The sequence below is a fragment of the Odocoileus virginianus genome, chromosome 3, assembly GCF_023699985.2.
Source record: "Odocoileus virginianus isolate 20LAN1187 ecotype Illinois chromosome 3, Ovbor_1.2, whole genome shotgun sequence".
NCBI classification, from domain to species: domain Eukaryota; kingdom Metazoa; phylum Chordata; class Mammalia; order Artiodactyla; family Cervidae; genus Odocoileus; species Odocoileus virginianus.
In genome coordinates, this window is record NC_069676.1 from 9,607,313 (window position 1) to 9,623,435 (window position 16,123).

Sequence of the window (16,123 nt, forward strand, 5' to 3'; positions counted from 1 at the left end):
TGGCTCTGAGCTGAGTTTGGCTCCAGGAGGAGGCACCTTCTCTCCTGGGCCAGAATGGATCTCAAAGTTCCAGCTCTGGGCACTGCATCCCAGGAAGCAAAAGTGGCCCTCTTCCAACCATAGTGTGAATACTGAGGACCTCTAATTTCCACGTGGGTGTGGAGGCAGGCGACCCGTGGATGGCTGGGAGGATGGGTGTCAGCAGTTGGACTTTGAGGTCCCAGGCTCAGCCATTCAGTCCTGGGGGACTCTGGGCAGGCCCTCAGAACCTTCTGAGCCCAGAGTTTTCTAGGCATGAAACAAGTAATGATACCCACCCCGCATCTACTTCCCATGACACAGAGCTGATGGGGGCTTTGCAACCAGCTCACCCAGGGTCAGCACTTGCTGCCACCACTCACAACTGTGTGGCCCTGTCCATGTCCCTTCCCATCTGCACATTCACAACTCATCTGGAAAGTGGGGACCCCCTGACCTAGCCTTTCTCACCTCAGGGCTGATGTCCAGCTGATGATGGAGGCAGCTGGGGGCTGCTGAGCGGAGGCCTAAGTCCCCACCCTCCTCACTGGGGAAGACAGGCCTCCCCAGCATCTCTGGGCTGATCTCTGAGCCTTGCCCTGGGATCCCTGGGGCTGTGGGAGGGACCAGGTGTCTGGATGCCCGGAACTTTTATCAGCTTAGGTGGCTGGGAGACGTCCCCCCTTGGCCGTTGTCCTCCCCGAATAGCTCTTGGGACAGGGTTTTGTCAGGGCCCGGCTGCCCCACACACTCTCTGTGCCTCCTTCCCTTGCAGCGGTCACCAGTGCAGGCCAACAGCTCCTCCAGCAAGACGGCCGGGGCCCCCACGGGCACGGTGCCGCAGCAGCTGCAAGTCCATGGCGTCCAGCAGAGTGTCCCCGTCACCCAAGAGGTGCCAGGCCAAGGCGGGCGGTGGCAGGGGCAAGGGGTGCCGGCCCGGCGGCCTCTGCATCCTCCTGCAGCTATTTGCTGGGGTGGTGGTGGGGAAGGCCCATGAGAGACGAGCCGATGGGGTCCAGCCCCAGCTGGCCACCCGGGCCTACGGCAAGCAGCTCTGCTTCTCTCCAGACTCTTATGTTCTCATCTAAATACTGGCTTCTGCTCTGAGAGCCAGGGAGCTAGGTGGTTGGGGCTGCAGTGGAAAGCACCTCAGACTGAAGAGGCACTGGAAACAGCTTTGAAAGACAACCTTGGCGTCTCCAGGCCCATTTGCCTGGAGGCAACCGCAAGGCCAAGTCCTTGCTCACCCCCAGGGGGCTCAGGGAGAGGCCTCAACCTGTTAAGTCCATGCCCAGTCTTCCAGAAGAGGCCTCACTCTGAGCTGCCAGCTACAGTGGCCAGAGCAGGTTATAAGGCAAGGGTTGTCTGTCATCTGGTCATTACCAGTGTGGGGGGAGGGGGGTGGTTTCCAGCCCCTCAGAAAACCAGATGAAAGCCATAGATCCTCTCCCTGGAGGAATGCAGAAACTCCACCCTGAAGGACTCAACAGATACTCTCCGGCCAGGCACCACAGCCCCTCGGAAACTGTAGCCCTGGGTTCTTCACTCAGCTGCTCCCCGCCTCCCAGCCTCTGTCCCTCCTTCTGTCCTGAGGGTAATGCCAGCGTCCCCGCCATAGCATGGAAGTGAGGACCTGCTAGATGCCGGGGTGCGGGATGACCCATGTAGGCAGTGGGGGTGGAGAGCAGGGACCCCCCTCAGTCAGCTCCAAGTTCACCTCCCAGTCCTTCTTCCTGTCAGCCTCACCTGGTAGAGCCTGGGTTCCACATGGCGCCCAGTCAACCTGGTAAGGAACCTGGAAGCCATATGGTGCGGGGCCAGCAGTGAAGAGCTGAAGAAAGGCTGACGCCAGTGCTGGGGACAGGGGGCGGCGCTTGAGGACAGGTGGGCAGCCATCCTGGCCATGGCTGTCACAGTCTGACTTGCCTTTCGCTCCCTGCAGAGGTCAGTGGTTCAGGCCACTCCACAGGTGCCCAAAGCTGGCCCCGTGCAGCAGCTCACGGTTCAAGGACTCCAGTCGGTCCATGTGGCTCAAGAGGTGTGTGTCTCCCCAACATGCCTCTGGGCAAACTGGGGCTCAGTCACATGGGGTGGCGGGGGTGGGGGAGGGTAAGGTGCAGGCCCCTCAGGCCGCAGGGAGGGAGTGGAGCCCCCCTGGGAGGGGGTCTGGGTGGGGGGAAGCAGCTGGAACCTTGAGAAACCCAGCCCCACCCTGGACTCCAATTCCAACCATGGGCCTCAAGCCTTCCTCTTTGCCAGCACCGGGCAGTTCAGGGCCCAGGCTTTGCTAAGAGAGAGCTCTGGATTGTCCCTTCCCTGACCCGGGTGGGGGTCTTCTGGTCGGGTTGCTGCCTAGTGTCAGCAGCCCGGTGGGCGGTGGAGGCCTGGAGACCCGCCCGCTGCCGGCCCCGGTGACCCCTCAGTGTCTCTGTTTGTCCTCCAGAGCTCAGGCAGTCAGTTTCCCGCTAGGAAGGCAGAGCAGCAAGAGCCCTGGCCCACGCCGCCACCGGAGCCGCCGCCGCCCCGGCCGCCCACGCCTGGGCCCGGGCCGCGTGCGCTGGCCCCGGAACCGCCAGCTTGCCGCGGGGAGGCCCCGCAGCTAGGCAGCCCCGAGCCGCTGCCGCCCCATTACGAGCCGGGCGCCGAGCAGTGGGTGGAGCTGGTGGGCTTCCTGCCCCCGCACCTGCTCCTGCCGCAGCAGAAAGTGGTCCTCGAGCCACTGCCCGGGCTGCCGGCCCGAGCCAGCCCCGACCAGAGGGTCAGGATCCAGAGAGTCCCCCAGGTGCTAGTGTTCGGCACGGCCGCCACGGCCCTCAAAGTAGGTGGCGGACGCACGGCGGGGGTACGAGGGGCGGGCGGGGGCGGGATTCGCCGGCCCCGGCCCGCGCCCGGCCCCGCAGGCCCTGTAGACCCCACCTTCACCCAGACAGCCTGGGGACCCACCTCTGACTACCCCCTTCACCCACCAAAGGGGGCTCCAGGTCCCAGACTCTGCCCCTACAGACTGGGATGGGGGATGGGTGGGGGACTCAGGCCCCGCCCCCGCCCGCTTTGTGCGTGGTTCCAGACTCTGGCCCACCAATGGGGCCCCACCCCTGGCCCCGGCTCCGCCCATCGCATCCTGTGCACTGGACCTAGGCCCCGCCCCCATAGGCAGGGGTCCCTCCCTGATGCAGGCGCCTACCCTGCAGCCCTGGCTAGTTCCGGGCTCTGGTTTACACGTCAGGCTTGTACGTGAACTTGGCTCTGCCAAGTTCAGCTTTCATGCCCGCAGTAGGACCCCGACTGGGGTCCCCTCCTCCCACCTCACCTCAACCCTACGTTTGCTGTCCGCAGTCCAAGAAGAGAGGCCTGGCTTTTCCTGACACCGCTGTGCCTCCTTCCCAGCCCTGTCCCTGTCCAGGGTGTTCAGAGAGCCCCGAAGTGCAGCCTCCCAGCCGGGGACCGGGGAGTCCCTGCGAGCTTGGCCAGCTGCCGACTGTGAGAAGCAGGAGGCGGGGCGCCAGCCCGCCCCTGACTCCCCGTGTGCCCTTCCTCCCATGCCAGGTGCAGCAACTCCAGCAGGTGCCAGTCTCACACGTGTATCCCAGCCAAGTGCAGTACGTGGAGGGCGGTGATGCCAGCTACACGGCGAGTGCCATGTGAGTGGGCCGGGGTGGGGGAAGGGACAGGAGGAGGAGCATGGGTCTGCTCAGGACCCCTCCCCGAGACTGAAGCCCCAGTCTCCAGCAGACCAGCTAGCCTTCATGGTGAAAACAGACAGTGGGTGCTCACCAAGGGGAGAAAGCAGTGAAGCAGAGGGGGCCCTGGCATGTTGGGAAGGGCATTCCAGCACAGTGTCGGGCTTTGGAGTCAGGTGGGTCTGATTCTTTGCAAAAAAACAAAAAAACATAAGACTTCCCTGACAGTCCAGTGGTTGAGACTCTGTGCTCCTAATGCCAGGGGTGCAGGTTCAATCCTGATCAGGGAACTAAGATCTGACATGTCCCAAGACATGGCCTGAAAAGAAACTGCAAAAAAGGAAAAGAAGTTTACTTTTACCAGATAAAATTTTTAATGAGTAGGGAATGTTAAACAATGAAAAAGAAATCTCCTTTACTCCTGAGCCCCAACCCTGCCCCAGAGGAGATGTTGTGCCCCATTTCTTTGCTTCCTCCCTGAAATACTCTGAAAATAGATATTACCTGCTTTGTGTGTTGAGAAACAGGCAGCATGTTCTGTCCCCTATTTCTTCCCCTGCCACATATTTCAAAGTTTTTCATGTGGGTCCCGGTTACCCTCTTTAATCACCATGTGTGACTCCACTGCTTAATCGCAGCATGAATGTCATATGGCCAGTCCTTGCTGGGGGTCCTCCATACACCACCACCTTCTGTCTCCCCTTCTCCACAGTAATAATTCCAGGAGTTATTCTAGTTGTCGGTTCAGCTTCCCAGGGGGCGCTAGTGCTAAAGAACCTGCCTGCCAAGGCAGGAGACGAAGGAGACACGGGTTTGATCCCCAGGTTGGGAAGACCCGCTGGAGAAGGGCATGGCCACACACTCCAGTATTCTTGCCTGGAGAATCCCATGGACACACGAGTTGTTTGAGTTTGGGAAAGTTTCATTGACTTTCTTTGCATTTGCCTGATGTCTTTCTCATGTCCCAGCCAGCTGTCCCTGTGGGCATGACACTGGGGGTGGATCAGCTCATGGAATGACTTGATCCCTGGGTCCTGATGCTGTGGGTGTGGGGCCCCGGCCCCTGAGTCGTGGTCTGCAGCATCCAGCGACCTCATGGTTCTGTTGCTGTATTTCCCGCGGTGCCTGGCTCTCATCTGTGCAGGGGACCAGTGCTGGCGGGACCACAGAGGACATTCCAGAGAGGAGCCTAGCTCCCGAAGGCCCCCAGGGGCTCTTCTGCCTCTCCCTGGTCTGTCTTTGGCTTCTGATTCAGTTCTTCCCTCTGTGACTGTAGTGTGTGAGTGATCACAGAGAGTCCACTGTTACCATCAGATTCTTCTGCTGTATGACTTTCCTGAGGGCACCGTATCTTCTGTCTCTCCCTCACGGGGGGGTCATTTCCACATTTCCAGCCCTTTGCTGGTCTGGATTCCTGCTCTGACTAAAGCCACACCCCCTGGGCTTCTGTCCATGGCCCTGTTTAGCTTGTATCCAGGTGTTGTTCAGTCTCTTAAGTCGTGTCTGACTCTTTGCAAATCCATGAACTGTAGCACATCAGGCTTCCCTGTCCTTCACTGTCTTCTGGAGTTTGCTCAAGCTCATGTCCACTGAGTCAGTGATGCTATCTAACCATCTTAATCTCTGTTATCCCCTTATCCTCCTGTCCTCCATCTTTCCCAGCATCAGGGTTTTTTCCAGTGAGTTGGCTCTTCGTATCAGGTGGTTGAGGTAGATACACACACTCATTCATGTAGTCATTTGGCAAACAGTTGCCATAGCAGCATTTTCTGAGAGCACGTGTTGCAGGTAGGGTGCTGGGCTGGTTTCGGTTCCTGCCAAAGAGGGGGTGGCAGGGGCACTTAGCAGTACTGGCTTAGGTCTCACACTTGTGGAGTCACTCGTGCCATGGATGTGGACTATGTAGATGTGTGAACCAGGGCACAGTGAACAAGAGCTGCATCCTGGGGTTTGCTGGGTGACGCTATACACCAGGAGTGACCACACCCCCCCACCCCAGTCGCTCTCCTTGCTGCCCTGGGAGGCCCATAGGACTTCTCTCCCCAGCATCCTTCAGCACCTTCTGGGCCATGAACACTCCTGACGGGCCTCCCTCCCTTTCTGGGTTTTAACATTTTAGCTTATGTTTTTTATAATTACTTTTATTTTATTTATCTAGTTTTGGCTGCACTGGGTCTTCATTGCTGCGCGGGCTTACTCTAGTTGTGGCATAGTGGGGGCTACTCTAGTTGCAATGCACAGGCTTCTCACTGCAGTGGCTTCTTTCGTTGTGGAACACGGGCTCTGGAGCTCCCAGCCTTCAGTAGTTGCAGCTCCTGAGCCCCAGAGCACAGGCTCGATAGTTGTGGTACATGGGCTTAGTTGCCGCACAGCATGTGGGATCTTCCCAGACCAGGGCTCAGACCCATGTCTCCTGCATTGGCAGGCAGATTCTTTACATACTGAGCCACCAGGGAAGCCCAACTTATGTTTTCAAGTGACTAATACATTGTGTGTGCCAGCCAAGTTGCTTCAGTTGTATCTGTCTCTTTGCAACTGTAGCCCACCAGGCTCCTCTGTCTGTGGGATTCTCCAGGCAAGAATACTGGAGTGGGTTGCCATTTCCTTCTCCAGGGGATTGAAAGGGCTCAAAAATCAAACCTGTGTCCAACCACGTTTAGTGAGGTGGCTGCCCCCTGTCCACACACCCTCCACCCCGATGAATGACAGGTACAGATAATGAAATGCCGTGCGATCTCTCCCTTCTTCCCAAAGTGTCATCCACACCCCTCCCTGCCTCTCTTGTTCACCTAATGGAACATTCTGGACCTTGTTCTTTGGTGGGACCTCAAGACTTTCCTCCTGTCTCACCCCCACATAGGATTTCGTCAGCTTTTAACTTGACATCCCAGTAAAGATAGACCCCCCCCACCCCATGTTACTCTTGCTATGATTTGCAGGCTTGAGTTCATGTGACCGAATAGTTGGCGACCTCTCCAGGGCAGGATGGGTTGCTGGGTCAAAGCGAAACACGTGTGCACCTTAATAGTCGCCGCTGACTCGCCCCCCATGGTGGCAGCCAGTGGATTTAGAAGCAGAGCGTGCTGTCTTCCCCACCCACTTCCTGCCTCGTGTGCCTTGGTACCTGCCACCTCCCAGAGTGCCCTCAATTCACCTCTGCACTTGGCTTCTCCTCTGGCCCTTTGCTAGGACATTAACCTCCCCCGGGCCCCAGGGTGGGGCCTTTTCTCTCGTGTCCACCATTGGGTCCAGCGTACTTAGAGCAGTGCCCAAGCAGGCCTTCAACAGTTGTTGGTCTTTTTTTTTTTTTTTTTGGCCGCACTACCAGGCTTGAGCAATTTTAGTTCCCCGACCAGGGCCCTCCCAACAGTGGGATCGAGGAGTCCTAACCCCTGGACTTCCAGGGAATTCTCTTCAGTAGTTTGTTTTCTGAGTGACTGAAGTGTTTAGGCCGTTGCAAGTCACTCAGCTCTCCCAGTCCCAGTTCCTCACGACTGAAGCGGGGACTCCCAAGTCATGGGACTGCTTTGAGGATTCAGTGAAGAATTGCCCATCAGGCACTTGGGGGGATGTACAGTGCATGGGGCTGTTGCTGCCCTGCCCTGCCTCCCCCCCCCCCCCACTGCAGGGCCCCCCTCATTATGCCCCTGGGCCACTCAGCTCTTATCCCCTGTCTCCCGCCCTCTACCTCTTTCGTAGCCGCTCCAGCACCTACTCCTACCCGGAGACGCCACTGTACCCGCAGACGGCAAGCACCAGCTACTACGAGGCCACGGGCACGGCTGCCCAGGTCAGCACCCCTGCCACTTCCCAGGCGGTGGCCAGCAGCGGCTCTGTGCCCATGTACGTGTCTGGCAGCCAGGTTGTCGCCAGCTCCACCAGCAGTGGGAGTGCAGCCAGCAGCGGCGGCAGCGGCAGTGGCAGCGGCGGCAGCGGCGGGGGTGGTGGGGGCGGGGGTGGCGGCAGCGGCGGCGGCAGCGGCGGCGGCGCAGGCACCTACGTGATCCAAGGCGGCTACATGCTGGGCGGTGCCAGCCAGTCCTACTCCCACACCACCCGTGCCTCACCAGCCACCGTAAGTGCCGACCCAGGCCCCAGAGGAGGCAGGGGTGGGATGGGGGCCCTGGGCAGGGGCGGTGGGTGATGGGTGCGGGGCCACTGTCCCCAGGAGTCTGGGTCGCCTGGTGCCAGGGTGCTCAGGTGAAGAGGTCCTGGGGTTGACTCCTCACTGTGTGGCCTCAGGCAAGTTCCTCAGCCTCTCTGGGCCTCAGCTAATATGCCCGAAGCTCTTGGAACTATTACCCAAGGAAGTGTCATCGAGTCTGATAGTAACTGGTGGTGGCGGATAGATAGAATGGGGCGGGAGATGCAGGCACCACCATGCCAGGAGCTACCCGGAGCAGGGATCTGTGCCTGTCCAAAAGGCAGTGAGATAAACTTCCCGTGCCCAGAGCGGCTCTGTGGAACAGCCCTAGGGTCCAGTCCTGATGGGGCTTGTCATCAGCTCTGTGACTGGGGGGGTGTCCCTGCCTGGGCCTTGTCCTCCAGGAGCTCGAGGTCTGAGCAACGGCCGCCCCTCATGTGCAGCTCCCGCCCTCTGCCACAGCCACGCATTGTGGTCGTCATTACCAAGACCGAAGCTTTCCCAGAAGACAGGACCTCTCTCGGGCACCTGGGCAGCCTGGCTTCTAGTCTGATTTTTTCTGATGCTGGTCATGACCCCCATAACTGACTTCATGAGCCCCAAGCGGGTTCTGAAAATGTGCTCCCCTAGATCCGTGCTGTCTGATAGAACATCCTCCAGTGGTGTGTTCTTTGCTTGCTGCCTCCTGTGCAGGCCTCGGGACACATGAGGCTATTGAGTGCTTGACATGTGAGTTTCACAGTCCCAGAGACAGAGTTGTTGTTATTTTTTTATTTTAGAATTTTTTTTAATTACTTATTTTTGGCTGTACTGGGTCTTCATTACTGTGCCTGGACTTTGCCTAGTTGTGGTGAGCAGGGGCTATCCTCATTGCTGGGCACAGACTTCCGACCCTGGTGGCTTCTCTCGTTGCGGAGCACGAACTCTGGAGCGTGCAGGCTTCAGTAGTGTGGGGCACAGGCTTAGTTGCCTCATGGCACGTGGGATCTTCCCGGAACAGGAATTGAACCCGTGTCCCCTGCATTGGCAGGTGGATCCTTAACCACTGGACCACCAGGGAAGTCGCCGAGTTGTTTGTCTAAAAAAAAACGATCTTGAAAGAATTATGGTCACAGAAGTTGCAAAGATCCCCGTGGACCCCTCACCTAAGTTACCCCACTAATTACAATTTACGTAACTGTAGTACAGTATCTAACTCGGAAACCGACAGTTGGTGTTATATGGGGGTGTCTACTTCTGTGTCTTTCTATCACATGGGTAGATTTGGGAAACCACCATCAAACTCAATGCAGAACTGTCCTGTCACCACAAAGATCTCCCTGGTGCTAACCCTTTATGGTCTCCTTTACCCTCCTCCCTTCCAGCATTCCTGACCCCCAGCCATCACGAATCTGTTCCGCCGTTTCTCTAACACTGTCATTTCGAGAATGTTCTGTGAATGGACTCATACTTGACGTGACCTTTTGACACTGGCTTTTTCCATTCCGCCTACATTCATTTAACAGCTCTCCACAGCTAGTGGTGATGGCCTGGGACAGCACAGTTCTAGAGAGTTCCACTGGATTTAGTTCCCATGGGCAAGGGTGACATGACACCCTCCCCAGCATGGTTGTCAGGATCACAATTGGAAATAAATAGAGCGCTTAGCGACGAGCACTTGAGAAATGGAAGCCATTCTTAGCATTCTTCCGATTCTTCCGTCCCCCTTGGGCCCCAGGTCCAGTGGCTCCTGGACAACTACGAGACGGCCGAGGGCGTGAGCCTGCCGCGGAGCACCCTGTACTGCCACTACCTGCTGCACTGCCAGGAGCAGAAGCTGGAGCCCGTCAACGCCGCCTCCTTCGGCAAGCTCATCCGCTCCGTCTTCATGGGCCTGCGCACCCGTCGCCTCGGCACCAGGTGGGGCCACCTGCCCCTGACAGCCCCCAGTGGCCGCAAGGCCCGCCCTCACCCTGTTTCCGAGGTCCTCCGCTCCCCTCGTCCCTTCACTGCTCCCCAGCCCCACTGGCCTTTGTCACAGTTCCTGACACTCACATGCTTCTGCCCCAGGGCCTTTGCACTGTCTGTGCCTTTCCCCATCTCCTGACTTAAATATCCCCTCGCCCTCCTAACTAAAACTTCAGCTTTTCCCTACCTCCCTGGCATCCACCCCACTTAGTTTTTCTCCTGAGCACCCATCCAGCATGCCTTTCATGTTACTTCTCATTTCTGATCTGTCTTCCGATGCTGAAATGCACACCCCTTGAGAGTGTGGGGGCTGCACACAGTCGTTGCTTAATCATGGCCTGTGAGTCAGTGAATTCACAGAGGAAGGAGCAAGGAGCCCTCCCGTGAACCCACCCTTCTCTGCCTCTCCTCTGCGATCCCCCCACACCTTTCTGGGCTGAGCCCTGCTCTTCTCTTGGTTCCAGCTCCCAGTTCAGGCCTCAGTGTGACCTCATTCACGCAGGCATACATGTAGAACCTTGGGCAGAGTACCTCGTCTCTCTGTGCCTCCATTTCCTCAGCTATCAATCTAGGATGCTAGGAGTACCCTTCATGGGGTAGAGATGAGGAACATGTGCATTCGCATGTGCTCAGTGCTCAAAACAGTGCCTGGCAAATTGTGAGACTAGCCGTCAGCAAAGACCTGCTAAGTGCCTGCCCCAGACTTGGTACTGTCTTCACAGAGCTCAGTCTGCATAGCCCCTATGGCTTCCCCAGCCCAGCACCCCGAGCTCTGTGGAACATGGGTCACACCCCCGGGCTCTGTTTGCCCCCTAGCAGAGAGGAGGTGGGTGCGATGTAAAGTTCCCAGTGGATGATCGGGGGCCACCCCCAGCCCAGCCCTCACCCTCTGCCTCCCTCCCAGGGGCAACTCCAAGTACCACTACTATGGCCTGCGCATCAAGGCCAGCTCGCCCCTGCTGCGGCTGATGGAGGACCAGCAGCACATGGCCATGCGGGGCCAACCCTTCTCCCAAAAACAGAGGTAGGAGGGCGGGGCTGCCTGGGTGCTGGCAGGCAGGGACGGACACAGCGGCCTAACTCCCCATCCCATTGCCTACCCATCCTTTCTCCAGGCTGAAACCCATCCAGAAGATGGAGGGCATGACCAACGGTGTGGCCGTGGGGCCACAGCAGGCCACTGGACTCTCGGACATCAGCGCCCAGGTCCAGCAGTACCAGCAATTTCTGGGTGAGGGCTCCCCGCACTCTGGGGCAGGCCCCAGGGCAGGCTGTGCAGCCCCCAGAGAGCCAGCAGATGGTTCAGTTGCCTTCTTTGAACCTCATCACCCCAAGCTGGTCATGGGGGAGCTTGGTAGCCAAGTGGTGCCAACTTAACAGGATCCCAGGATGAGGCTGGAAGGGGCTCACGGTGTCTCCTCTGCCCCCCAGATGCCTCGAGAAGCCTCCCTGACTTCTCAGAGCTTGATCTCCAGGGCAAAGTGCTGCCCGAGGGCATCGGACCTGGGGACATCAAGGCCTTCCAGGTCCTATACCGGGAACACTGTGAGGTAGGGCACCTGGGCAGCGGCGGGGGTGAGGGTGCACCATGCTGCCGCCCAGCCCCCTCGAGCATCTGGCCTCCCCAACAGGCCATCGTCGATGTCATGGTGAACCTGCAGTTCACACTGGTGGAAACACTCTGGAAAACCTTCTGGAGGTACAACCTGAGCCAGCCCAGCGAGGCGCCGCCGCTGGCTGTGTGAGTGCCCCAGGGGGAGGAAGGGAGGAAGTTGGGCACCTTGCGAGTCTGCCCTCAAGGCTGGGGTGGCTAGACCATGCAGGAGCTGGGGTTCCTCTCTGACCTCCACAGTTTGTGGGGCCCCTGTGGCCTTCTGAGCCAGCCTCCAGAGTGTGCCTTGGTACCAATCTGATGCTCCATGTGTGGGATGGCGGGCCCCACCGAGCCATTCCCTCCCTGCAGTGGCTAGGTGCCTGGGTCCCCACGTGCAGGATGTTGAGATCCGTCTCTGATGCTGGGGCAGTGAGGCCTGTATCAGCCTGACCCCGGGGGTCTCCAGGAGGCAGAGGGTACCTGCCTGAGCCCAGGGTGGGGTGAGGGTGCTGTGCTCTTCTGACCCTGGGTGCAGGACTGTGGAACAGCCTCGTAACACCCCGGGCCGGGTGGGTGCCCACAGGCATGATGAGGCTGAGAAGCGGCTGCCCAAGGCCAGCCTGGTGCTCCTCTCCAAGTTCGAGCCTGTGCTGCAGTGGACCAAGCACTGTGACAACGTGCTGTACCAGGGCCTGGTGGAGATCCTCATCCCCGACGTGCTGCGGCCCATCCCCAGTGAGTGCCCGCCTCCGCCCCTGCCCTGCCCCCGCTCCCCGTGCCCCACCTCCCCCCGAGTCCCCACCAGCCCTCCTACCGCCCCCAGGTGCCTTGACCCAAGCGATCCGGAACTTTGCCAAGAGCCTGGAGAGCTGGCTCACCCACGCCATGGTGAACATCCCCGAGGAGATGCTGCGGGTGAAGGTGAGGGTGTGAGGTGGGGGGCGGAGGGGCCAGCTTGGGCCCACAGCTTCGGGTCCTCCCTCCTGCCTGGGGGGGCAGCGGGCCTCAGTCGCCTCTGCCTGACCAAGGCAATAAGATGCATCTCTGTGTTTGTCCCCTCAGGGTGAGCTCTGGGTGTTGTCTTTACAAGCCAGCTTCCTCAGGTGCCCACTTCTGACACACAACCCATTTGTGGTATTTCTGTATGCAACACATCATCTTAAAAAAAATAAAAACCGAATGCAAACTTGAGGTAGTTCTCTTTAGAGAGCTTCAGCAGAAAGTGCTTTAGATGTTCAGAAAGAGATAAAATCTTTAAAAAAAAAAAAAGACACCTATAAGGAAACAGAATAACGGCCCCCTTCGTCAGTGCTGCACATTCACTAACTACCAAGATGTTTGGAAACAGATGGGACGGGCTTGCTCTTGAGCAAAAGGAAAAAAGAAAGAAAAAAAAAAAGCTTTTAAAGTCCTGAAAATGCTAATAAGACTGGATGTCTGAAGAATAACCCCTGGCGTCTGCTGGACAGAGGGCTGGACATGGTCTGTGGAAAAACTAGAAGCTGGATCCAGGGGGAGTCCTTCAGAACTGGCAAGACTTATGTATTCATTTATTACACACACATTTACTGAGCACCTGCTGTGTGCTTGGCCTGGTTCTAAGTACTGGGAACACAGCAGTGACCAAGATGGACAAACCTCCAGCCCTCCTGGAGCTGACATTCAAGGGAATAATAATCCAAACAGAATGAAGCAGGTGGTTATGGAAGCAGTGCCCTTTCTGGGCAGTGCCCTCCCATATCGTCTTGTGTGCTTTGATGAAAAATAATAGTGTTCAGATACACTGATTATATTTTTTCTTTTGGACGCATTATTTGTGTGGCTGATGACCCAAAGTTTAAAAATCCTGACCCTTTTATCTCCCAGCAAAAGCAACAAGGTTTTTTCTCCCTTTTCGGAGAAAGAAACAGGCTTAGAGAGGTCACAGTGGGTAGGGGAAGGGACCTGAGTGGGCGGGGGCAGGGGTGAATTCCAAGAAAGCCACAAGCCCGGGGCCCTACAGGTGGCAGCGGCCGGCGCCTTCGCGCAGACCCTGCGTCGCTACACGTCGCTCAACCACTTGGCACAGGCGGCGCGCGCTGTGCTGCAGAACACCGCGCAGATCAACCAGATGCTGAGCGATCTCAACCGCGTGGACTTCGCCAACGTGCAGGTGAGCGCCGTCAGGGCAGGCGATGATGAGCGCGAGGTGGCCAGGCAGGGCGGGTCCCGGGGGCGGCGACTGAGTCGCGGGCACCCGCCTTCCTGCTCTGTCCCAGGAGCAGGCCTCGTGGGTGTGCCGCTGCGAGGACCGCGTGGTGCAGCGACTGGAGCAGGACTTCAAAGTGACGCTGCAGCAGCAGAACTCACTGGAGCAGTGGGCGGCTTGGCTGGATGGCGTCGTGAGCCAGGTGCTCAAGCCCTACCAGGGCAGCGCCGGCTTCCCCAAGGCCGCCAAGCTCTTCCTCCTCAAGTGGTCATTCTACAGGTGCGCCCCGGCTGGGCGGGAAGTGCTGGTTTTGGAGGCAGTGCAAAAGGGTGCCAGAGATGGCCCCGCCTCTTCGAGGAGGGTGGGGCCAGAGAAAGCCCCGCCTCCTTGAGGGACTTGGATCCCTTTTAAGAAGGCCAGGACTCGCCTGGAGGTGGGTGGGTCTAGGGCCCTACCCCCTCTGTGATGGACTCCCTGGCGAAACTTGTTCGGGGCTGCGTGGTGGTCGCTGCGTTTGCTCGAGCCTGGTTCTTTTGGAAGGAAAGTGGGGCAAGAGGTGGGTCTTGGCCTGAGGATCTCCTGTCTGTCGCCGCCTCCAGCTCTATGGTGATCCGGGACCTGACCCTGCGCAGCGCCGCCAGCTTCGGCTCCTTCCATCTCATCAGGCTGCTCTACGATGAGTACATGTACTACCTGATCGAACATCGTGTGGCCCAGGCCAAGGGCGAGACCCCCATCGCCGTCATGGGCGAGGTGCGCGCAGCGGGACGCTGAGGGCATGGGGCGGGGCGCCCCTGGGCGGGACCCTCACCCCTTTTCCTCTCCCCACCTTCCAGTTCGCCAATCTGGCCACTTCCCTGAACTCCCTGGACCCGGACAAAGGTAGGTAAAGCCAGGACCTGAGTCCGGAGGTCGGTACAGGGGGGCTGGGATGGAGGAGGCGCCAGTCGGGGCGCCGCGTGGGGGCCTGGTGGCGCGGCTGCCTCGCGCTGAGCCAGGCCCGGTCCGTGTGCCCCAGACGAGGAGGAGGAGGAAGAAGAGGAGAGCGAGGATGAGCTGCCGCAGGACATCTCTCTCGCGGCTGGCGGCGAGTCGCCCGCGCTGGGCCCCGAGGCTCTGGAGCCACCGGCCAAGCTGGCGCGGACAGACGCGCGCGGCCTCTTCGTGCAGGCACTGCCCTCCAGCTAAACCCGCGGCCTTCCCCGCCCCGCCCGCCCGCCGGCCCTCCCCCACCGCCCCTCCTCGCCAGGGTCCCTCACAGCTTCTGTGGCTTCGCTGTCACCGCTCCAGCTTCGGCCAGGGCCAGGAGGGGGCCTCCAAGACAGGGAAGGCTTGGGGGGTCCCTGCCCCCCCCCCCCATGGGGCCCGCACAATCACAGGGCCGGGCGGAGCCGCAGCTGCAAACACTGACACAAAAGACGTGCCTTAAGGAACCCGCCGCCGTGCCCAGGTGCCCCCTGGGGCAGCCAGCTTGGCCCCTTGGCTCCAAAGGCTGCATCATCTCCCTCCCTCCCCCAGCCCCACCCCCACCACCCCAGGGGGCAGGCAGGCAGGCCCCCTACCTTTCGGAACTGTTAACTTATTCAGCTCGCTGGCTTTGCACAGCCTGTCCTGGGCCCAGCCCTGAGCCCCGGGTGGGCGCAGGTGGGCATCACCTGGGGACCCACCACTGTCGGCAGCAGCAGCCTCGGGACCCCTCCCTCAGTAACCCCACCGCTTCCCCTCCTTGGTATAAGTGCAATTAAAGCCGTGGGTGTCGCATCTTCTCCAGCGCTGGACCCTCCCGTGCCCCACAGCCCCAGAGGGGGGCACTGCCCAGCCTGGACAGGGGGGAGGGCAGAAGGGGCACCATCTCTGGCTTCCAAAGAGCAGCAGGCTGGGCCGGGCGATAAGCCCGAGGGGCCTGCTGCAGGCAGCGGGCCTGGAAGTGCCCACGGCTGCCCCGGCCGGGGCTGGGTGCTCCGCTTACTCGTATCCAAGCCCCTAAGCCCCCTTGCCGCTGGTTTGTAATGGAATCTCCACGCTCCTACTCAACCCCCACCTCCGCTCCTGGAGACCGTGCTTCTCCTCCGTGTGTGGGACCTCTGCCCCTCCCCACCCCCCACATGACTATTGTGCGATTTGTGAGCGGAGTCGGTAACTTGTTGGGTTTTTTTCCAACCATCATGGCCTTATCTGTTCCGGTTTTCTCAGTGTTTTCAACCTGTGAGATGTTTATGGCAAAAAGCTAAAAAAGAAAAAAAAAAACCTGACCTATTGTATAAAAATCACTATTTTGTGTGCTCCGCGTGCTACAGCTTTTGGGAGTGGTTTGCCCACTCCCTCTCCCACTCCTCTGGGCCTCCCTTCTCCTGGCGGTGAAAGTGTCCACGCGTGTGGTAGTCTAGTGTGCTGAGCTGTTTTCTATCTTTTTGTAGTCTTTCTTAAAACACAATAAATTCCACTGTCATATTTGGCTACTGCTGACTTACCGGGCTTTGGTGGGAGCCTGGGGGCTGGAGGGGGGCCAGCTGGACCCCAGCTCCTGAGTAGCAGGCAGTGGAGGGAACTGG

General features: G+C 59.0%; 1 protein-coding gene across 8 annotated transcripts in view; it reads left to right on the plus strand.

Moving 5' to 3' along the window:
• RFX1 (regulatory factor X1) overlaps positions 1-16,022 on the plus strand; it is a 33,958-nt gene extending 17,936 nt beyond the window's left edge. For 6 of the 8 annotated variants that reach the window (XM_070463103.1, XM_070463098.1, XM_070463102.1 and 3 more), the window contains 17 exons: positions 794-910; positions 1,961-2,056; positions 2,462-2,836; positions 3,565-3,659; positions 7,398-7,773; positions 9,560-9,741; positions 10,694-10,813; positions 10,905-11,020; positions 11,221-11,339; positions 11,421-11,530; positions 11,967-12,118; positions 12,207-12,304; positions 13,386-13,535; positions 13,642-13,850; positions 14,171-14,324; positions 14,408-14,453; positions 14,590-16,022. In XM_070463103.1, the coding sequence (XP_070319204.1) occupies positions 794-910; positions 1,961-2,056; positions 2,462-2,836; positions 3,565-3,659; positions 7,398-7,773; positions 9,560-9,741; positions 10,694-10,813; positions 10,905-11,020; positions 11,221-11,339; positions 11,421-11,530; positions 11,967-12,118; positions 12,207-12,304; positions 13,386-13,535; positions 13,642-13,850; positions 14,171-14,324; positions 14,408-14,453; positions 14,590-14,759 (2,685 nt within the window). In that variant the 3' untranslated portion in view covers positions 14,760-16,022. Of the gene's footprint in view, positions 1-793; positions 911-1,960; positions 2,057-2,461; positions 2,837-3,564; positions 3,660-7,397; positions 7,774-9,559; positions 9,742-10,693; positions 10,814-10,904; positions 11,021-11,220; positions 11,340-11,420; positions 11,531-11,966; positions 12,119-12,206; positions 12,305-12,445; positions 12,792-13,385; positions 13,536-13,641; positions 13,851-14,170; positions 14,325-14,407; positions 14,454-14,589 lie in introns of those variants that run through there. The other 2 variants (XM_070463111.1, XM_070463115.1) reach the window with 2 other exon arrangements.
• The last annotated feature ends 101 nt before the right edge of the window (positions 16,023-16,123 follow it).